General features: G+C 33.8%; 1 protein-coding gene and 1 long non-coding RNA gene across 7 annotated transcripts in view; one reads left to right on the top strand and one right to left on the bottom strand.

The window, feature by feature from the left end:
- Positions 1 to 622: 622 nt before the first annotated feature.
- The window catches only part of LOC147907071 (zwei Ig domain protein zig-8), an 84,193-nt gene continuing 60,281 nt past the window's right edge, over positions 623 to 24,534 (top strand). The window contains exon 1 of one of the 6 annotated variants that reach the window (XM_087414314.1): positions 623 to 3,081. In XM_087414314.1, the coding sequence (XP_087270440.1) occupies positions 3,021 to 3,081 (61 nt within the window). In that variant the 5' untranslated portion in view covers positions 623 to 3,020. The remainder of the gene's footprint in view (positions 3,082 to 24,534) is intronic. The other 5 variants (XM_087414315.1, XM_087414318.1, XM_087414319.1 and 2 more) reach the window with 5 other exon arrangements.
- Positions 4,940 to 24,534, bottom strand: part of LOC147907072 (uncharacterized) — a 296,973-nt gene continuing 277,378 nt past the window's right edge. Inside the window, exon 4 of the long non-coding RNA XR_015547687.1 lies at positions 4,940 to 16,425. This is a non-coding gene — a long non-coding RNA (uncharacterized LOC147907072). The remainder of the gene's footprint in view (positions 16,426 to 24,534) is intronic.

Below are 24,534 nucleotides of genomic sequence, written 5' to 3' on the forward strand. Positions count from 1 at the left end.
TTTTAAGACTACGTCTATATGTCTCTAAAAGGACCTTTTATGTAACATTCTGTATATAATTCTCTAAAAAAAAATATCTTTCTTCGTTTTTATATTAATTTTGTAAGTCATATGATGCTCGCATAATATAAAAGTAACGATGTAATGTAAGAACAGCTACGGCATATACATGTACCGCAATCAATAATATGCAATACAGAAGAAGATAAATACAAGAACAAATATACATTTCTCGGATATCGATGAGCATTCGTGTCTTCTGAGGCTGAGCCGAATAGAGTCCGCACGTATCGTCTATGGCTTTTTAAGTGTACTCCGAAAGTTTTATGCATTTTCTTCGTATTCGTCGAGCGATTCCGTTCGCATTACTTGTTTCCTTATAATTCATATTTCTGTTGCCTTTAGTCGAACTAGCCGCGTTGCTCGAGTTCTTGTGTTACTTGCATTCTCGGAGTATTTCCAAGTAGAGATAGTTTCGATTCTTGGTGTTTGTGGATACCAGAGAAGTACAAATGAACGAGAGAAGATACAGAAGGATATATTTATAAGCATAGAAACTGAATAATGTAGAAATACATTTTTTATTTAATAAGATGAATATTGATATCAAAATGGTTGATGTTCAAAATTACATCATAATTTTAAATTAACTTTTTATTTTGGATTTAATTAAATTTATGTTTCAACGATTCTCTCTACGAAATTCTATTCGCTCGTGAAATAATACGATATCGAAAATTATCAAAGATAATATTATAACTATTCTATAAAAATTTAATGATGTTAAAGAACGGTTTAAAATTTATTAAATATAATTTTTTTAATCGAACTAGTAGGACTTTAAATATTTTTAGAGACAAAATTATTTGTATTTATCTTTGCAAACGTAGAAATTTCTTGAAAATCGGTTCGCGGTGTTATAATTTTATGATATGTTAATGATATGTTATTATTTTGTTATTAATTAAACCATTAAATGTAATACAATGTTAATATTAGTCATACCCATAATTGATACAATCAATTATATGGCTATGATAATTTACAGTTTAGAAATACAGGACACCAACTAGGGAGCCTTCTTTTCTCTCATCAATATATCACTGGAACTTTTCCACATACCGCTGAGAAAAAAACCTTGGAAAAGATCGGCAGTCGGAGGGTCTGCTATATTCGTGATTGGATTGACAAGTGGAGACGCGAGTAAATCTTTAAGCCCATCGCAACATCTCTAAGAGCACTGTAGATTTCGTGCTTGATTCTGCACTCCTTGCACGCCCTGCCACAGTTTCTGTCCGTGACACACTGTGCCGTACGTCCTGGAGGATAAGGAGACAGAGGGACGAGAGAGAGAGAGAGAGAGAGAGAGAGAGAGAGAGAGAGAGAGAGAGAGAGAGAGAGAGAAACAGAGGAGGGATTGGAGAAGAAAGGGAGGAAGGAGAGAGAGAGAGAGAGAGAGAGAGAGAGAGAGAGAGAGAGAGAGAGAGAGAGAGAGAGGGAGAGAGAGAGAGAGAGAGAGTTTCCCTTATCACACACACATGTACATGTACGTGCGTGTGCGTACGCCCTCCCGAGCGAACGTGTGTCGACGTCCTCCCCCGGGGGGTGAGTGTGTGCGCGCATCGGTGTACATCTCTATGTGTATGTGTCCGTGGACCCTCTGCCCTCTTCCATCGTCACAGGGGGTGGATCGGAAGCGCGCATGCTCCTACGGCCGAGAATCTCCCCAGTCAGGGTAAATCTGCCACCGAAACAAGACGTGGTGCGTGCCGTCATGCTATATACAATGTCGCGTACGCGAACGGTCGTGATAATTTCTTAAAAAAGTAACGCGGGGGTGACAGCTCGCGAGCCGAGAGATCGGCATGGAGATTCGTGGCGAGTGGAATTTCATATTAATCATCAAAACGTAGCCGGCACGGAGGCAGAGGACTAGAAAAAAAGACGAGAAAAGAAAAAAAAGGGAAACTGAGACGGAAGAACAGTTTCAGCCGATGAATTATTAATTGTGATCACAGAAAAAGGAACCATGACGTGGATTGCGACGGAAACAGTTATGCGGTGAACGGGGAACATTTCTGCGACCGGACCGCTGGCTGCGCGATCTCGAGCGATCTCGAGAGCGACGGAACGGAAACGAGCAGTGCTTACGGAAGTTACCTTACTTTCAAGTTGACTGGCGCGCGATCGATCGGTCGCTCCGTATCGATCACTGGTGCTTTGTCGCTGCTTTAAAAGACTCGAGAACAAAGCTGAAGAGAGAAAGGGAACTGAGACAATCGTGTCTCGCTATGTGTCTCGCGACTTCACGGCAATCGTCGATTCTTGGGACGTTGCGGACCGCGCGCGATCGCGCGACGGAGGCTGGGACCGCCCTATGAAGGGACTCCCTGATTTACAGTTAAAAAAAAATCTTTAAAATCGTCACGCAATACTACAAATCGCCGAGTTCCTCCAGGACACTTACTACGTGATTCTTTCAGCGACTGGAAAATTTAAATCATTGAGAAGCGCGAACACTTTAGCGAAGACTCCGCGGAAGCGGAGCGGATATAGGTGGAAAGTTTCGCAACACACGGCACGCCGCTCGTCGAAAGTTTCGCCATAATCATTTCCGTGCACGTTATCGCCTACGTGGAAAGACGACTACAGGGGATAGACGACACACCGAAGTGCGGATAATAGTGCAGCGCGCATATATATACGTGTCACCTCTTGCGGGAAATCTGGCGCATAGACCGTCGATCGTCGCGATTTCATCCCTGCCTCCGAGCGGATTGAAATCTCAAACTAATTGTGACTAAACTGCCAGTTATCTCGTTCCAACCGCGGGATACGGATGTGGGAAAGCGTGTGTTAATAATCGGCGTAAAAGCCAGAACGAGTCGACGTGATAACCCGACCCGATGTTATCTGGTGGGGTATATCAGTGAGTGGATGGTGATTGTTAGCTATCTCGTAAAGAGGATGTGAATCGTTTCAGTATCGAAGTGTAAGCGTCTCCTGAAACAGTCGCGGAAATGGCTCTGAGATGGCAAGCGAGGCTCTCAATTGCTGCCATACTCTTCATGTGCACGGAAGGTAATTATTTTGCCGCTCTCTAATTACCCTGCATGAACCATGTCTGAAACGGAAAAATGGGATGGCGTGCATTCACGGCGTTAGAGGGCCATTGGGAAAATCGTGAAAAAGTATTTCGAATCACGAAGAAGAAATGAGACAAGTATCGTGGAATTGCTATTAATGTGCTCTTGTTTAAGTCGGTCGAATTTTTTCAGCGTATCCTCGCAATTTTCAGTGTGCAATATCTCGCACCATTATTTAGCAAAATGTTATTATAGCTCAATTTTTTTCGCTGAACTTTTTGAAAGTTGTAAAAATACTAAAACTGCACTGATTTCTGCCTATTTCTATCAATATAGATTAACTTTAATCTCGGTTTAATTCACTTTTTATCTTTCTCTAATTCCAGGAATTAGAAACAGGTAAATTAACCAAGATTAAAATTAATCTGCATTGATAGAAATGAACATTAAACTTTTATTCAAACACACTTTTTGTATTCTTTTTATAAAAAGAAAAATTTACCATTTCGTTTTGCGAATAATTACTTGGAAACTCTTGTCAGTAATCATTATTAATTACAATATCTACAAAATCCATTTGCACAATCAATATTGTAGGAGCGAATGGAAATGATGATAATAAGAGATGAGGAATAGGCTTTTAGTAGAAGAGGCATACACGCATACGAAACACCGAAGTGGTACCTCATGACACAGATAAAATCTCATCTACTGCCGTCTGCGATAATTAAGATTCAGTTTAATTACGTTAATTGCAACGCGACGTTCACTGCTCGAAGTGGAAGAGAGATATACGACTGCTGTTCTAGTCAAAGAGAAAACGAGGTACGAGAAAGAAATGTAGAGATTTATGGCTCATGTTTGCTCTTCGTAAACGCAGAGGAAGTCGATTGTTTGCTGTTTGCCTGCGATATTCATACAATTCCTTCACCGCGTATGGTCGACGTAAACTGAAAAAGGAAGATGATTTATAATTTGAGCTTTCAATTGCAGATGAGCATCTAGAAATGAAGAAATTTGCGAGAAAATATACAAAACTTTTCTGAAACTATAAATGTTGTTGTAAAAGTTATCAACATAATACATGTTTAAATGAGATTGACAAGGTACGGAATTGACAGAATGAAATGAAATGACGGAAATGTTCCTCTCCAATTTTGACGAGCTTAATGTTGCTGCTAAATCAAAATAGACGTGTGTGTATGTGTGTGTGTATGTGTGTGTGTGTGTGTGTGTGTATGTGTGTGTGTGTGTGTGTGTACATATGTATATATATGTTTATTATACGTACTTTTAGGGAGTGGACACCCTTTTGAAAAAAATCGATTATTTTCCTTCGAAGTGAATATAATCGAAACTATAAAAGATGGAAAACAATTTTTAAATAATAGTCGAAAAAAATGGTTTTAAGAGTATATTTTATAATAACGATGAACACAATTTAAATTTTTATTTTTTAATATATTCTCATCACTTCACATCTTTTTTAAATTTCAAAATTTTGTTATGACTAAATTAAAGATCATTTTAATACGAATTCAATCATTTATGATAAAATTATTTTCCAAGATATCGTTATCGAGATTTCATTTACAAACGCTTTTATACGCGTATTTCGTACTCGTTCATGCTCGATTTTTCATGCAGCACATTCTATTCGTATTTTTCTGTAATAGGAGATGATGATGGAAGCAAAAACTCTTCGAAAAAATTCTGCGTATGTGTAATCAAAATTTTCGTGTCTCTTATTTTAATCTAGTCAACAATATATTGAAAATCCATCAAAATCGAAAAACATTTCCGTGTCTTTCTTTATGAGTAAAAAAATATATTTTCAATACGAATGAAACAAAATTTTCAATTTATACTATATACTAATTATAATTTTTTCTAAAATTTTTTTTAGAAGCCATTGTATTTGTATATTTAACAGGGACTTAAAATGAAAAATATTCTATATACAGAAACAAAATCTTCAATTTGAAAATTTTCATGTAAAAACAAAATTGCTGCGTATTTTTGTATCGCCAGTAATTCGTTTGATTAAATGAAATAGACAACTACAAATATTCGCAAATATTAAACGAAATTAATTAATTTAACATTCACAAATATTAAACAAAATAGAAATTCGTGAAAAACGAGAATAATGTATAATGTATAATGTGATAATAATAAAAAGTTAAATCCAAACTTGAGATAATAAATCATTAGAATAAAATATAGAATTTTTTATAAAATAAGATAAAGAAGAGAGCATAATATACTGTTTAAATTTATGAAAATACATGAATATACACCTACAGCTATACGCATTATACTATGTGTTAATCGCTTAACGGGGATGAGATGTATTGTTAATCAAACTCAATGCTTTAATGAGATGCTTTAATATCTCTTTGAATTAAATAGTGCAAAAGATGAAATTTGTGGCAGAAAATATTCAATTACATATTATTATTATTGAGATACATATAACCGCATTTGTAATAAAGAGAAGTAAAACTAGTTCAAACATTTATATATTATGAAGTTTATGATACGCGCGATACATATACTATTTGCAATGAATCGAGAAAATAATTAAAAATACATATATACATAACAAACATGTTTTCAAACGGAAACTTTAAACATAAAATATGAATGTTTATACAATTATTTCAAGTTGCATGGTTATATAGTTGTTTCTAACATTTAATAGATTGTTGAATGTAAAAAGATAATTAGAGCTTGCTAGATGAAGCGGCGGAAGTAATAAAAGTATGGTTTTCGTCGTTTCGCTGATTAATTAAAATGATTAATGAATCATTTTGTGAGAGTAGAAAGACATAGCTGATTTGTAATATAAATGAAAATAATAGGATAGCATCATGTGTTATGAAAGACATGAATTATTAGAATTGTATGCAGCTTTAAAAATATAAACACAAGATTTTCACTTTGCAAGAAAATACTAGATTTAAAAAAAGCTTTTCATTTATGAAACTTTAATCTAGATTTTAAAAAAAAAAAGCTTTTAATCTATAAAACTAAAAATTGCACCTAAAAATAAGAAAAATCACTAAAATCTCTTATTTCTTCAATAATTAGAATTGAATACCAAATCCTTTCTTTAAATGTTATAAATTCCGAAAATTTCTTTTTAGAAAATATAAAATAATAAAAATAAAAAAGTACTAACTTTACAGTAATCTTTGTTTTAAATCACTTCTCCAGATATATTAAATATACATGGTACATATTAATATTTAATTTACATTTATTTAACTTATTAACTTTTCATTTCACTATTTCACTTATTAACAACAGAAGCAAATGATTGCCGCAGGAATTCAACGTAGACGTTAATAAACTAGTTAACATGCCGCACGACGTTTATCGCGCGCGAGAAATATCGAGATCACGTACTATATCCCACGCCCGCCGACTTGTCGCAAGGGTGGTCGTAGGGAATAACGGAATAGTACTTGGCGGCATGAAAGGAGTTACTCAATTGAATCCACGGTATCGGGCGATAAAATGGTACAGCTAATGGAATTACCGGAGCGCGCTTGCATGCGTGCGACGCAAATTTATCGCATACATTATTCATAACTCGGCCCAAGTCGGCCAGTGTCGGCGCCGGTAGTGCTCGTGTTAGTAAAACGTTTCTCCTTCCGAATATATGTGCGTGTATCGATTTGGTAGATGAGAGATTGCGCATGATATCGATTGGCGATGTTACACGGCTGCGTAATAAAAAGCCGACCGAAGAGGCCTTCAGGCGAGTTCTATTCGTTAGATTCGTTGTCGTCGTCGTCGTTGTCGTTGTCATCGTCGTCATGCCGTTATATTTCATAGCCTTGCTTCACACCTCGTTTGCGCCATTGTCGTTCTAGACGAACAACTTTCGCAATTTCATTCGGCGCCACGGACTGCGACAAGGACTTCGCGCAGGAACTTGGTCCAGGTAAATTAAACGCTTGTCTCCGCTCGCGTGATGCCTAACTCGGTGATCTCAGAGGCTACCCAAGGGCTTCAGAAATTCAAGCAATTATCGTCGCTCGCTTCGAGTGAGATGATAAAAAGCGCTGGTCGCTGGGGGAAAAGTAGCGTGATTGAAATAGGCCGTGATTGAAATAGGCGAGGAGTGGAATGTTGGAAGTTTAAAAGAGTATAGGCAGAGATTAAAAGTGGTACTATAATTTCGCTCCGATTTTTCGATAGATGTGACAGATGGATGTTTCTACTGCGCGAATAAATATAGAAACGTCAGAAACCATTTCCATGTGTTTACAATCCATAGATATATAGTGTGTTCGAAATCGACAATGGTATACCGATTTTGGAATATAATATCTGGTTTGGGACAATAGTTCATAAACTATATATGTCTACGTGGTGTATTTTTACTCCCTTTTTCAAATATTCATTTATCGCGCATTCGCAAATATTAACATCAGCCATGACAGAAGTAACAACGTTTTAGATACGCATCGTGTTCCATATTTTCCATTATACAAACATGTATCTACTACAACTAAACTACGAATTTATTCGAATCGATTTTTTCGCAAAAATATCGTATACGTATAACGCTAATGGTACATCAGTTACAAGTAATAAAAAAATTTTGATTTTTATGATGTTTTTACTAATTTTTGTTACACTATAAATATTTTTTGTATAAATTACAAAACGTTATTCTTGTGTAATTTGTTTCTATATTTTAAAATAAATTTAAATGTCTTATAAATTTTATTATATGATTCTAACTTCAGAATTCTAATTACAAAAAATATTTAATGGATGTAAAAAACCACAGATTTTTGTTAAAATAAAAAAATTGGAAACTGAAATATATTAATCTACAAAATTCATAAAAATATTCAAATTTGTTTTTACATTCTGTTGCATGTTTTGCTATTATAATACAATATATCAAATCCTTTGTGTTTTAAAGTTTAATAATTTTTCTTGTATATAAAGCGTCAAATTTGCACTTTCATTACACAATCTTGGAACTTTCTCCTCACGGTTCTAAATGGGCTAAAACATGTTAATTGGTTAAGACGCTGCGAGATAGTCATCGTCGGCGAAGGTGCTTCACGTTGGATCTCGCGTTATTATGGGATCAAGTCAAGTTAATTTTCTGGAAACGCGCACCTATGGTTTAACAGATTTATACCTAGTAAATATTTCAGGAGACTTTCATGTTTTCACGAAAAAATTGCTAAAAATGGGTTCCAAGTAGAAAGACTGCAAAAATGTCGTAAAAAGTATGTAAAAATGAAAAACCTTGCGCACGTCTTAATTTTTAGGGTTACAATATTTCAGTTAAAGACGTTTTTAAAAGAAGAATAACGAAAATTTGCAAAAATTATTACCCTGATTTTTCTGAAATTTCGATGTTTTTGTTATACACTAGAAAAAAATCTGGTTGCATTTATTAGAGTTCTGATGGAAAATAGATAAGTCAGAATTTTCTGAATCTATCATAATTCTAATTAAAATAATCAAAATTCTAATTGATATAATCAGAATTTTTTGATTCATCCATTTTCAATCAGATTCCCAATATAATAACTGCATAATTTTTTGTTTTTATGTGTATCTTTAGAAAATTTTCTATTTATTTCTCTTAAATAGTAAAAGGCATTTGCATTTCATTTAAGAAACAGTATAATAGAAATCAAGCTTATAGCTTTTAATACTCGGATATTCAGAATGATACCATTTCCTGCTTCATTCCTTGCGAAACTCTTGCGCAGATTCTGAACTTTCATCGTTGTTAGCTAAATGCATACCAAGAGTCTCCACAAAAATGTTTGCATTATCATTTTCACGGAGCTTTACGAAGCTTACAAAAACTTTCCGACATTTTTAGAGTCAGCAGATAGCTTAAATAAACTTTTGAATTTCTTGCAGTTCTCTTTCCATTTTTCTCTCTTTTTCCTATTTCAATGCACTATTATTCCGAAGTAGAACGCGCTTTATTATAAGCATTCTTGGAATATTTGCTTATTCCGCTCTCACAACTTAGGTATATCTCGTGTAAGTTAAAAACAATTCAGGACATGTGGATGTTACCAAAATACAACATATTTTATCGAGAATATGACGGAAATATAACGGAAATATCGGCGATACATAAGTGACATTTGATATCACAGTTTATCTCCAAAGACTTTAATTGCGTCAGTAGCGATACGCTGATTCGTTCAAGTTATCGGATTAATAACAAATTTGCACAGCTATCACAAAAAAAATAATGTATCAACTCGGTATTGCAATGCTAAAGTTAATAATGGTGCATTTCACGCACGTAATGATCATTCCTTAAGAAAGATCCTGAAATCATATGTGTGTTACCGGTTATTTTTAAAATAAGTATTGCATTTTTCTAACTGCTTTTACAGATTTAAGAGTACATTTTTATAGTTGAAGTATAAACGATAACGTAGTCTAAACCGGTCGACTTTATGCCAATATTTACTTTATATACAAGTTTTATACTTTGTATGCATAAAACAATCTCGGTTTGAACTAGGGATTACATGAATAAACAATGTAGAGTTCTTAGAATTAAGTTTAGATTGAAGGATTAGTTAGAAAATTTGTACGTATATATGCGTGCGATATTGATGTAGTAGTGTGATGTGTCAATGAACAGGAAAATCAATATATGATCAATTCTACTGAATCGATAAAACAGATGACTTTAAGATCCTCTTAACTCTTAGTTATACGATGATTTTCTAGTCCTTTACTACACACGATGATCATTTGTGTCCGAAATTAATTTTCATCGCTTTAATAAATATACAAAAATTATTAAATGACTCTTACATATATTTTAACAGTTTTAAAAAGTATTTCTAAAATTGTATATTTAAACAAATTATATATAAATGTTATAACTGATTATTTGACACTAGTTTTTTAAAGAAAAAAAATATTGCAGGACCCAATCGTGTATACTAATTGTAAGAGTTAATATTCAATAAAAACAAGGATAAAATAATACATCATACACATCATGCGTGTAACGGAACGCACACCAAATTTACAGAATAAAGTTTACAATTTAAACTGAGCGGTAATAATACGCTATAGTAATGTAGCTATAACCAACAAGAGAGGAATGTACAAGCTCGATATCACTCAATAGTAAAGCAGATAAGGGCCAGTGTAGCGATATTTATTTTTCCTCTGCATACAACACGTGTCGTGACATTTGTGACATGTCACTGCAATAGAGCGATCGCTCTCGCACGCACAATACCACTGCACGAGTGTGCTAATTAGCGTATAACAATATTTTACAAACAAAACGACTTTAACTAATCATCATCTCAATACGACGCGAATACCATACAACAAAAGTAGTATGAGTCATAGAACTCGCGTTCGCCTTCAACAGCAATAGCTCGATCGCGTATGCCATCGCAAACGCGAGTCGTTGACCCGTAGTACTTGAACCTGCAATAGAAGCAACGTGCGTGCGGCTTATCGATGATAAGGGCGCGTGAGCAAAGAGAAGAAAAAGGTCTTTTTCATTGTGGAATGCGAAGTGTCGCGGCTGGTGACATATCAAGGCGGTCTAAATTAAAGACCCTATAACAAAGTCTGGAGATGATAAACTTTTGATCGATCCGTCGTCTTTTTTAATTCAGTAAATAAGAATGAGTAAAAATATAGTATAAATTAAAATAAGATAACGTATATAAAAAGAAAATAATAAGATATAGTATAACTAGTTAGTGGACAGTTAGTAGACATGATCTTATTATTGGACGAAATAACACAAATTTTAAACATTAAGTTTTTAATGATATATACTACTCTAAGTAAATTCGTTGTAAAATAACAAATTTATTTAGATACATTTTTTTGTATATATTAAAAGCTTAATTTAAAAAATTGTATCATTTCGTCCAATAATTAGGTCAGGTCCATAACTAGTACATTTAAAATTACTCTGACAAGACTATTAGAATCTCTAGTCTAAATGCATCAGAAAAAATAAACATCGCATTTTCCTTACGTGACACGTACGTAGCTTAAATTGAGATGCTTAATTTAAAATTTAAAAAATTTAATTCACCGCCAGAGAACTTCGAGAATTTCGTCGCAAAGATTTTAAAACTGATCTAAATTAAAACTGCTTTTGGTCCCAAATATTTAAAAAATCATGTAAATAAATTTGTTTGAATTAATTTTTTATTCATTTATCTTATTTATTTACGATAATTACATATATACAACTCGTGGACTTTAATACACTTCACGTTTAAATTAACTGTCTAATTAAATGTAGTAATTACATCTTGTTTTTTTTTCTGTCCATTACTTTATGACTGTAATATAATGTTAACATGAATATTTTTTTAGAAAGATTATTCTAGCATTAAAAAGAAAAGAGAGAGAGAGAAAGAGAGAGAGAGAGAGATTCGTCTCTACTTTTTTCTAGTTTACAGGTAAATATATAAAAATTTTATTTTAGTTTTCAAATTACAATATAATAATATTGTTTGATATGAAGCCGCCAAGACCATGATCATATTACATTACTGAAAATAAATTTAAAAAGCTAAAATTAACTGAAATTTAATTAAAAATTGTTAAATATACTGCATGCTTTCATTAATTTTTTTAAGTATTCGTATATATAAAACAATTTCATAAATTGCTGTCTTAATTTTAATAAAAATTTTGAGATCTCTCTTCGAAAATTTGCAATCATGTGTTACAATATTTTCTCTAATGAAAATATTAAGATAGTTCAAAAATTGTAAATAATATAAAAAAAGAATTTTTCATGAAGTAAATTCATTTTGAAAACGTATTGGAAAATAAAAAAGCTTATAATACTGAAAATTGGAAATTTAAATAACATCTTGCTAAAATAAATAGAGAAAATGTCATTAAAATTAAGCTCGCAGGAGAGGAAGGGCAGGATACCTTACACATTCATGGGGATTAATTTTGCCAGAGAAGGAAATGTACGTATCGGATTTTTCACGCACGCTGAGCCATCAGAAAAATTCTCATATCACAAATTATTTCTTGAACACTCTCTAAATATGAGATGTTTGATCTCGCCAGCATGATTGTAATCAAACCTATGACAGATAGCTAATTATCGATGAGCATGCTGTGACATATAGACCTTTAGATCAATGCAACTACAAATAGGAATATCTATCAACTTATTTAGTAGCCTATAACGGATCATGTTTTATTTATTCAGTATATCCAAGCGTTTGCAATCATTAGTGGTATGTATCGACTATGAAAGCTAGACATAACAACACTATAACTAACTATAATTAACTTACACAAAAAGGATGGTTTTACTAAAGTATCAGACGTGTATCTAAAACTTTAGATACAAATCTGAAAATAATTTTGTTAGACCATCAAAATAATTATGTAGGACTGTCAAACTAATTGCCGGAATGTCTTTTTGCAGCATTATTCATCATTAAAATTTTTACGTAATTATTTTAATAAGTAAAATTATTTTCGAATCTGCTATCTCTAGTTAAATTTTTAAATACTTCAATCAAATCATTCCTTTCTTATATAAATTATATAATAACAAATAAATATACTCAAAAAAGCAAAAGATACTTTTTTAATGTAATAACAGAACTTCGTAAAATCAAATATCGATATACCTTGTATTGTGAACGAATTTTACAACAGGAAGTTAACTTTCAATTCTCTCCTAAACCGTATATTTCGCAACGTGTTATTTATTCTCAGAAAAATGTCACACAAGAGATTACCGTCCTAAAATCGTGCTTCAAAGTGATTATCTGTTGCCGCGGGCGCGGCGCAGCGTGACGCGTCGCGACGCAGCCTAGATATTATCGCGAGATGGATTGTGGACAGTGAAACACCACAGAAAATTACGCGAAATATCCTGCGGGCACACACTGACCTTCCTCGACGAATCTACGACATCTGCGTCGTCACATTACATACATCACGTCTGTCTCGGAGAACAATTATTATGAAATCCCTTGATAGTACCCTTTTACAAAGGTAATATATTCGGACTGTCTCGCAGAAGTGCAAAACTTTTGGGCCACGTAACTCACCTTATTATATACTCGCTGTGAAGCTTGCGCCGTATACATTCTGAAAAATATCACCCTACATCGTTCAAAGGAGAGATCGCTCCCGTGCTTTCTATTTCGACGATAAATCGAAATTTCCTGCTTCCCCGCTTCGAAGCATCGTGACTATTTATATATGAATCTCGCTAGAGAGTTTTCCTGCTGTAAGAACGTGATGCTCGCCACGTATCTCGTGGTATTAAATCTTAACGAGTAAGAAATACACACACACACACACACACACACACACAAAGAGAGAGAGGGGGTGGGGGAAGATTTTTTTATCAATCTCTGAAGTTGACATTATCTTTGCAGAAATGTAATGACAGTACATTAAAATATTTAAAACAATCCAATTTCGAAATTAAAACATTAAAATTAATTAAAAAAGAGATTTTATGATCCTTTTGCTCTTTTGGAACCTAATTAACGAAATGTTTTCAACTCGCGGAATTTTCGATACGCAAATTATAATATGAAACATAAATATTACGTATTTTCATATCATCAAATTCTTTATAAGAAATTTTCTACAAAATTATGAAAAAATTTATTGGATGCAGGGATAATTATAATAATTAATATAACTTGCTAGTATTTTAATTATTGCCCATTAGTCATTTCCTTTCAGAAATACTTATAATTATTGTCAGTATAATAAATTTTATAACTTTAAAAATAAAGAATAACAGAAATATATTTCCGACAATGATAATTATACAAATTTATTTCATATTATTCTTTACTTTAAAAGTTCCATTTCAAGTTTTACTTTTATGTTTGCGCATTTGAAAATTGGATTAGAAAATCTCTTCATCAAGGGTATTTTTTGATGTTTAATATGATCGAAATAACAATCGAATATTTAAAGTAGAACATATAAAGTTGAGTATTAGTACTGTTAATTTTACACATGATAATATACAGGCGAACAAACGAAAATTTATTTGAGGTAACGCAGATGCAAAAACTAATTTGATTGTAATTTCAATAATACCTAGCGCGCGCAAGTGTTCGCTTCAATTGACGTGTAGGTACTTCGTGTCGATAAAACATTATTTGAAAATTAATGTCACTTAATGCATCTATTTGTGTTCATTCAGCAGATAGATCGGATAAAATTTATTTCTTATGAATAAGAAATCTATGAATCGTTATTGCAAATAACTCTATGTTAAATCCAATTAAACGAACGGTATAAGTTTAGTTATGAAAATAAGTATAATGAGAATAATTAACCAGCTCCAGTTTAGATAAAGACATTTCTATCAGTTCACCTCGATCCTTTTTGAAGAAGTCCGCTATTCTGTCTTTAGAAGTTTGCGCAAATGAGAAAGGTTATTCCTCGTGCGATCGAGGCGAAACTTTATTAATTAAGTACTAGTAGTAAAGCTGTCGAAGAGGTTATTTCTGAACTTTAAAGTGATATCCATTTATATAAATTCATGGGACCATGGTTAGAGAAAAGATAACAATTTATTCATCTGAAATCTTATTCAGCATTATAAGAAATAAATAGATATAATATGGAAACGTGTTTCCGCTTTCTTTGTGTTTTATTAAAATTATAAAATATAAATTTGAAGATCTTATTTAATATAAAAAAAATATCTCAAAAATATAATACAATAATTATCGTTGCAATATTTTGTCAAATTTTCATAAAATATCTTTTAAAATGAATGAAACAAAATCTATTTTAATTTATTATTACAAATTTATAATTACAATTTCGGATTTTCTCTTTTCATTTTTATATCAAAATATTGCCTATTTCATATCTATAATTAAAAAATTAATTAATTCCTAATACTAATTTCATGCAATATTTGAACTATATAAAAAAAGTTTTCCACAGATTGTGAAATCTCATTTTATTCACGGTTATTTATACAGTAAAAGATCTTTTTGTTTAAGTTTCACGACGCGTCTTCGTATTCTCAGGGCACAATCTAATCAGTCCACTTCCGCAGCTGTTTCTAGCAGAGATGTAAAATGCTACCGACCGACTTATTCGATAAATTTAAATTTTGCGGCGTTACCATTGTAGCGAGATAAAAATCTCGATGCGCGATGAGTTTGGATTAAGTGGAGTGGAAATCATTTCGCGACGCGGAATGCTACTGAATCCGGCGTAATCTCTGGAAGAATTGTTCTTTTTCCTTGGCGCGCAGCACTGTCGGATCTTAATGAAAACTCGGGAGTTTCACACGGCGTGAAAATAATTACCGGGCACTTTATTCTTATTCAAGCTCCACCCCACCCAATCTGTACGCTATGGGTCCTTTAAAAGGAGATCCAGCCGCGCTGTAGTAACGAAGGCACCGTGCCCGAAGGCATTCTGTCGAGGCGAGGAACTCCAGATCCCGTGAACTCAGCCAAGCGCGTACTCGTTTTATTATTGCGAAAAGTTATTTCAAGGTTCGTCATACTTTCTAGGAGCGAAGACGCGCGGCGCGGGGGCGAGATAAAATGATTCCGAGATGGAGTCTGGCAGGTGAACTCTCGAGATTGACGGCGCACCTGCCAAGCTACTCTACGAAGTTCGCTCCGAAAGTAACACACCGTTAGTTTACTCGAGCGGCTCGAGTTGCGCTCAATTGACCCGATATCACAGCGAAAAGATTACGGTTGGCGCAACGTTACGTGAGAAAATAAACGGAAACGACATCGCGAAATAAGCTCAATAAGCTCTCGCGTGAGACTGAACCATCCAGGGATCGGCTTTTAATCCTCTTAAATCTTGAAAGACCGACGGATGTACCCCCAGAGAACGCCATTAGGGATTGTTTTTTTTTTATTATAGCGCTACTTGCGTGCTTCGCAATTTTTCGCCATGCCGCGGCGCTGGAAGAATTCGACGCAGGTTATAGAACGTGAGCGGTTTTATTAAGCAGTAAGATTCGTTACGCGCCTCGCAAGTAATTAAATTTTCATTTCGAACAACGTAAGGAAAGTAAGATAAAAGAATATTTCATGATAATATGATCTTTATAAAAATATAATAAATGTATATCCGTATAATTTCCACTGTATTACAAAATTACGAAGCAGACATTCTTCGTAAGGACTTAATTGCGTTTTTATATTTTAGATCTGTTAAATTTCATAGATCATCGTCTCGATATAAAATAAACATGTTTCGTTACTCATCAATCCTCAGCGGTGGAAGTAAAACTGCTTCAAGCTACGTTCAGTCTCCGTTTAGATAAAGCGAATGTCCCAATAATCTGAAATAATAAGAAGATACAATTAGATTTATTTTGATTATTAACTCGTGGCATTATAAAAGGAATTAATATCTATGAAGCTTTATTTTGTTGGTAATCGAAAATACTATCATGTGAATTTAAAAAGGAATGCTTTAGTGAAATTTTATTGATATATTACAGAGAGTAAACGTTTCTTTAAAATTCAAAAATTAAAAAATGTAGACAACTTATATGTCTTGCTCAAAATGGACGAAAATTTATGACAGTTCCTGTGAAATTTAAAATGAATAAAAATTTGCAATCAAAGTCATATAATATTTTTATTACTTATTGATATAAAATTTTTAACTTCTTTTTAGTTTGTCATTTTCTTGTCATTATCAATAAATATCTTAATTACACATTATTATTATTTTTCATCACTGTGCACATTCCAGTTATTGAAATATTTACCTCAAGTATAAGAGCTACGAATAAAATACATCGGCACGAGTAAGTGCAAGAAAAATTCAATACTGTCCGAATATCAGTAAAACTTAAATTCAGGCTCAGAAATTGTTGCAACGAATTCGTTATTATATCGTTGTGTTATGCAAATAAAGCATTTCATTGCTATTCCAATCTCTCTAGTTCGCCCACCTTCTCGCATGCGATTCGCGAACGCCATCGCTTTCTCGGCACGATACATACGCAATTTAAACTAGACTGCGCGACTCGAGAACTGTTGTTGTTCACGAGCCCTCGAAAGGAAGGAAACATTAAGTTTCTTCCCTCTGCTTTCTCTCCACCGTGTTTTAATTACGAAACCAAAGTATGAGCGTCTCTCGACCGCTTTAAACGCAGCTCCTGCAGTCCCGCTGCAATTCCGTCATATGACAGCGAGCGATAAACCAGCGAGATCGTCAGCCGTCCCATTATTATTTCGCTTGTTTTACATTTCATGTGTCTTTTCGTGGAAAAACCTAGTGCAATGTATTTGCACGGAAAGAACGCTTCTAATTAACTGGTTTTTACTACCCTGTCATCCCGCGAGGCTGCGATGCCTTTTTTCCTGCGTAACGAGAGAGAAAAGTTAAGAAGGAGGTCTTCCAAAGTAGGAAAAAAGAACGAACCATTGAGATCTGATTAGAGACCATTAGTCGCTGTAATGAAGGGCACTGCCAGACTTGTATGTCGATGAATTGGTACTTGTCTTGCGTACCAGATCCTTTGAAGTCTCGCGAAATGCTAGCGGCGAATATATTTAAAACGTCAATCAATATTGTTAAGCATAAATATAAATTTTTGATAGAGCATAAATACAATGATACACTGAAAGAAAAAATTAACTGCAGCTAATTAAAAATGCTATGTCACATTTAGTCACCTTTTCTTTCAGTATATATATATAGATAGATAGATAGATAGATAGATAGATAGATAATATTAGTATCAATATTAATATACTAGTGTAATACAGTAGTATAACAATATAAATACAAATATTTTACTTATTACACACAGTTAAATAATTAACCTTTCTTGGCACTTGCGTCAATGTTTCAATAATTCGAAACTCTAAGCAGCAAATATATGTTGATATATAGATATCATATCTTTTAAATATTTCAATTTATGTAATATGTAATATTGGATTATTTCATACAATAAACGGAAATTTAAGTGACAAGCGCAGAGGTTTACAATTTATTATGAAACGAATTTATTGCAATTCACCCAGATTAGTACATTGTGCATATAGAATACAGTATGAGCTGTGTTATCGGATAAATTCATGCGACCTCCCGATATTCACGGGATATCACTCCCTTTTATTCAGGTACCCCGTGTAATAAAAATCATAATCGCTTACATTTATGGATGGAATTTACGTGAAAATATCGTGATGAGACTACATGCGGTTCAAAATACAATGGCATTAGAGCTTACATTTAAATATCGTAATCCGTAACAGTTATTAGCGGCGGAAAATCCTACGTGACCACCGCGTGTGAGAAAACGATGCGAGCAACGAAGGCGAGTAATCTCTCTCTCTGTAAAAATAAAAAATGTAAAATCGACGGTACTTCAAGTTCGGAAAACGCAAAATACAACTTGCGTTCGTTGCGGCTCGAAATATTTGGGTAAATGCCGACCACGACGAAGGATTGTCGAACAAACTAGGAACATAATAATAACGAAATAATAATAATAAACGCAATAATAACTACATTTTACATTTTCGAATTTCTATTCGGCTACTGCAACTTCCGTGATATTATTTGATTAGAGAATTCTAAACGCGCTCTTCCTACCGTTGGTCGGTGCACAGCGGCCGGGCGGTGTGACGCAACTTTAAATTAAATACATTACATTTACATGTTACGCTGGGATAACTGGGAGATACGACAGTTGCGTCCCGAAATAGTGTCGGGCACAAAACTGGCAAATTTAATATAATGTGCGCAAATGGACAATATGGTATACGACATGCTATAATAAAATCGAAAATTACATCTCCGATGGTAATTGGAAAAGAAATGTTGCATTGAACTTTAAATTAATTATTTTAAATAATGGAATTTTATCTTGAGATAAATTTATTTTCTACTCACGTAACATAAAAAAATGTGTTTTAACTTGTTAATATAAAAATGTACATTATATAAGAAATAAAAGGACTAATAATTATGTTATGTGAGCACTAAGAGTTCAATTTTTAATAAAAGATAAGAAGATATATTTAAGAGTAAGAAGTGCTTTGTTGAATTATACTACACTTCATATAATATTTACACAGGAAAGGACGATTTTACTGAAATATCTAAAAATTTAAATACAAATCTGAAAATAATTTTGAGCCATCAAAATAATTATTATACAAATTATAGATTATTATTATTATTATTTTGAAATATTTTATTTGTAAATTATTAAAAATAATTAATAAAATAGGATGTCAACTGAATATTAGAATGTCAAAACTTTTATTAGCACTGCTCGTCATGCTTGTGATCCCACAATTATTTTGATGATTCAAGAAAATTATTTTCAGATCTTTATCTAGTTAAATTATTAGATACTTTATCAAAATCTTCTGTGCATGAATGCTATTTTAAATTCGTATAAAATTTTACTTGAATGAAATATTATTTTTTGTACAGAACATGTGTGGAAATATATTTATTTGTTTTCAGGCAAAAAGTAGTTCGTTTTATTAGATAAATTCTCATATCGTTATCTGGTAGCAGTACGAGTACCGGCTTTCCGAATTCAGAGAAATATTCGTCTAATTCCATTATTAAAAAAAATTCCGCGCATTTCGCACGCCGTACTATCAGCGGCGCCCGTTTTATTCCGCTTTCGTGCCCACCCACAAATCATTTACGTCGCTCGTTACTACGCGCAAAAGTTATGCTCGCGGCGCGCGTACGAACGGATGCGATTTATTTCGCGCAATCTCGGGCAACGAGAAAAAATAACGCGTCTCGCATATAACGCGGGCGTATAACATCAGTACCAACGGCGACGCGGCGGCACTGGGAAGACAAATCCGCGATGCGGAGTCACGCGACTACACCGCGCCGTTGTGATTAAATTACATTGCCTGTTTAAAAGATAAGAGGCCACGGGACTTTATCTAGCTTACTTATCGAAAGTACGACCCGTTCGAACGACCGTTAAAGAGCGACCCGAGCTCTCAAGCCTCTCCGAGCACCGGGGATTCTCGATTTATTCTAAATTTACATAACCATGCGCGCGCGTCTGCATAGAGATGCATATTTTAAGAAATAACGACACGCAGCCACCCTCTCGGGTGGAATTATGTTTTGGCTTTTCCGTTATTGTTCGAAACGGCACGCAGAATACGCGTTCCGTCGCTCGTAAATCCTGCCGACGTATCGAGCTTTCGTGGGAGTTTTATTAAATTCTGCAAAAACAATTCCGATGCCTCTCTGAATGGGATTTTGCCAGAAGTAATACAGCAGAATGTCGCAAAACAATGCGCGAAACGTCGCGTCGTAAACGTCTCGCGGCAGAATTTCTTTAGGATTGTTGTATATTAATTTCGCGTCTTGAAAAAAATTCATTTCAATGGAAACACGAACTTCGTTGCAATAAATGTGTGATAATTTATTGCGAACTGTGAGTTTATATTAATTTGTTCATGCGACACGCGAGTTTTTCGCACATCAGTAATTTGGATAGAGTAAAAAGAACGTTTCAGTCTTATAACCATGCATATCCGGGGATTATAGTTTTACGAGTCAGATAAGTAAGGTAATATCATGAAGTCAGCTTCTGATTGAGCCGTAACCCAAATAGGCTGAAAATGCAAAAGTCTCGTCAAGACGGAGTTTAAGATAAAGCGAGTTTTTTATTGCTCACGAATAATTACTCAATAAAATATGTGGAAAAAAGTGCAGGTAGAAAATGTAAAGTGAGATAATTAGGTTTGCGTGACCTCATTTTGCGCTTGGAGTACCTATGAACTGCACGAGGTACAAATATAAATGGTGAAGATAAATCGGGATGAATATCTATACCTTTGAAATATGTATCGAAAATTAAAATCGTTACAAATCGCCACGCTTATATATATATATATATATATATATATATATATATATATATATGTGTGTATGCACGATATTAATAAAAGGATTGAAATTCGATTAATGGATAAATGTGTATCTGCACTATCTTTTCTCTAGCCTTCTAACTTCAATTAATTTATAACTTTGAACGTATGTGAACTTTTTTATTAATCTGATGTATAAATATATTTTGCTAAATTTATTAAAGTTATTTTATTAATACCAAGGTCACACCTATTGTAATTTGACGTTTTTTTAGAAAAAATATCGAAAGAAATTGCTATTTAATATTGTATCTTTTTAGTAAACAATTTAAAATTAAAATTTTTTTTAAAGTAGGTATGCATAAAATTGGTTACAAAATATAATTTTTTAATCACCATTCATTTTTTCTCTTAGAGTTTTGTTTATCAAGCATCCCTTGTTTTTAATTAAAAAAAAAATCTCTTGTAAAAGAAAATTATTTTTCAATACTTTTATTGAAGAAAAAAATCGATTTTAAATTGTTAACCTGAAAATGAAAAGTATATCTAATGCTTTTATAAAAAATATCCTGTAAAAAAAGAAAAAATGTATAACGAAAAGTCAAATATATTTGATTTACATAACAAAATTTATATAACAAAAAGTTAAATATATTTGAATTGCGTTTATTGCATTTTTCAAGTCTCCATGCACGTAACTTAATAATTTTTTAATAACTTGGATATCTTATAGAGATGTTAAAAATAAGTTGAATTTTTGAATCTTAATGTAAACGTGACGTCAGCGCAAAAAAAGTTCAATTAAAATATTCCTCACTCGTAAAAAAAAAAGTTCTATCTCTTTCGTTCGATTCGTTGGGTCGAAGCTGAAGAGCCGAACCGTAGAAACGAAACGAAGGCGTCGGGCAAATTGCGATGAGCTCGAAATAAGATCGTAACTTTTACCGTCCACTTCCATTGCACGGAGGCGGAAAACGATCCTCCCTCGCTATTGCGAAGGTCATTCGCCCGGTGCCCCAGAGCGATCTAAATATTCAGATCGCTGGGCGCAACGGCGGTCTGAAATCCCCTCGGCTTTCCTTCTTACCCCTTTCTCTCTTTTTTCTCTCTTCCACTATGTCGGAAAATTGCAACGAAATGCGGGCGAAAAGACGGCGATCCGTAGTCGTTTAAATACCTTAATCCAAGAGCACCAATGCGATTCACGTGCAAATCCTTCGGGGTCACGTGCGGCAATGTAGTCGGCATCGAACATCTCGGTACGAAAAGTGATTTTTCGCTCGACTCGGATTTTCCGGGGAAAAAGGCGCGGCTGCGAAGATTATTTTGCGACGATCGATACGTTAGTAACGCGAGAAATATGTGCCCGCTGGAGGTATCGTTATTCCTCCTCCATCATCGACGTTTTATGATACGGCTGCGGTTGCTGCAGCTGTTACAATATATCTATCGGTACTTTCGTATCGATAACTCTATGCCATTCTTTTTCGCGGCCGCTTCGCAAACCATTTTCCAGCGTAATGAATTCCGACATCCGCCACCGCTGGGCGTGAACGAAGGGCTTGTAGCAATAACACGCTAAATTACACACGATACCTAAATTGGCACTGAAGCAACTGAAGAGCTCATAAAAGAAAATTATTATCTGGATTTTTTAAATTTATTTCACGACATGTCATACCATTTACTAAAAGAATTACGAGAAGTTTAAGTTGAGACCGTAACCACATTTGTCAGTCCTTTGCGAGTCCAAGTTTCATAGAAAAACTGCCTAAAATTAATGTTCTTATCGTCTCAGTGAGAATTTTTGTTGGAAATCTATCTGTATTTATTGTTTTTGATCGATATTTTTCCATGATTGATCTATCTCCATGATTGATTTATTCTTATATCATAGAGTTTTTTTCATGAGATAACAAATTTATTTAAAGTTATATAAACGAAGATATGTGTAAGTAATTAATACATATTGTTTTTAAAATTTCAGTCTTTGAGAAAAAAATTAATGAATATAAAATTAATAACTTTCTCTTTTCAATCTATGAATCATTATCGTGGATTCTTTTTTCATTCGCAAATTAATATTAAAATAGCATAACATGCTTAAATGATTAATATAAAAATACCAGATTTTTGAAAATTATCTTTGATTTTAAAAACGTCATTCTGTTCTTTTCTTTCTTATAATATCTTTGACCGAGATGTGCAGAGTTATTCTATTGCACCTGTCGTGAATCTATGACCTCGGGCATGACCGTAATAACAAGAGTAACCACCCATGTCAAATGACGCCGCTAGTGACAGAAGGTGCAATTACTGGGAGTCGCTCTGAAAAAAGGAAGGAAGCGCCGACATGAACCCGCCGGCAAATCCAGCTTTTTCTCAACTCCCCTGAAAACGAATGGTTCGTAATTTGCTGAATAGCTAGTCGTGTATAAATCGATGAAAATTATCTGGGTTATACTTCAAATCTATCCGCGAACAATCTCGCTCCCAGATGTGTTTTTTTCTCACGTAATCTTTGTCACTTCCATTTTTTTCTCATAAGGAGGAATATACCATTTTCATCAAATAGACTAACAGTTGATGCACAGAAAGAACACTTTTGCTGAAGTATCTAAAAATTTAACTAAATGCGGATCTGAAAAAAATTTTATGGAATTATCAAAATAATTATGCAGCTCAAGCTGGTTATTAGAATGTTAATTTTTTACAGCTTATCATGCTTGAGTTTTCTACATAATTATTTTAAAGGTTCAACAAAATTAATTTCAGATGTGAATCTAGCAAAATTTTTAGATATTTTAACAAAATCGTTTTTTCGTTGCGCGATAAGAATATCTCTATTGAAAATTTTTTGTCTAAAATTAATATTATTTATTTTTGTAATAAATTCATTACATTTTCGTAAAAAATACGAAAATTCATTACATTTCTCGTAAAAATTACGAGAAAGAACTATTCTATTATTATAATTATCGTACATAGATGTAACGCGGAGTATATAAATTAATAAAATCTGAATAACAGTCCTATACAATGCAATCTTATACAGTCTAACATGATATATACTTCACGAGAAACACGCAAGCTACGTGTATTATAGCGTTGTACTATATCGTGTACTATATACCTATGGCACAATGACGACAAGCAAGATATAACGAACACCGAACAACGTCTTGGCCAAGTTATGGTGTACAGGAAACTTAATCTTTATCTTAATAATCTTTCCACTCTCTCTCTCTCTCTCTCTCTATCACCTTCCTAGTCTTAAGTGCACTTCGGCATTCGTAAGAATACATCCACCCGTCACTCATTATCTTTCGCGAATGATGCCCCGCACGCGAATTCTCTATGCAACCAACAAAAGGACATTTCTTGATATCTCGCGCCCGCCTGAGCGAGCACTTGCTTTAATTAATTTCGTAGCGGCAACTAAGACCGAAGAGCTTATAACGAGCTTTTCCATGCACTCCAGGGAGTCCTTCTCTTTGGCTTTCCTAGAACTCGCCCCTTATATATCATCACGGCTGTCTTCGTATATCGAGATTCGAGAGAGTATC

This window comes from Acromyrmex echinatior, chromosome 16 (genome assembly GCF_024713525.1).
Source record: "Acromyrmex echinatior isolate Ae372 chromosome 16, ASM2471352v2, whole genome shotgun sequence".
Taxonomy (NCBI): Eukaryota; Metazoa; Arthropoda; class Insecta; order Hymenoptera; family Formicidae; genus Acromyrmex; species Acromyrmex echinatior.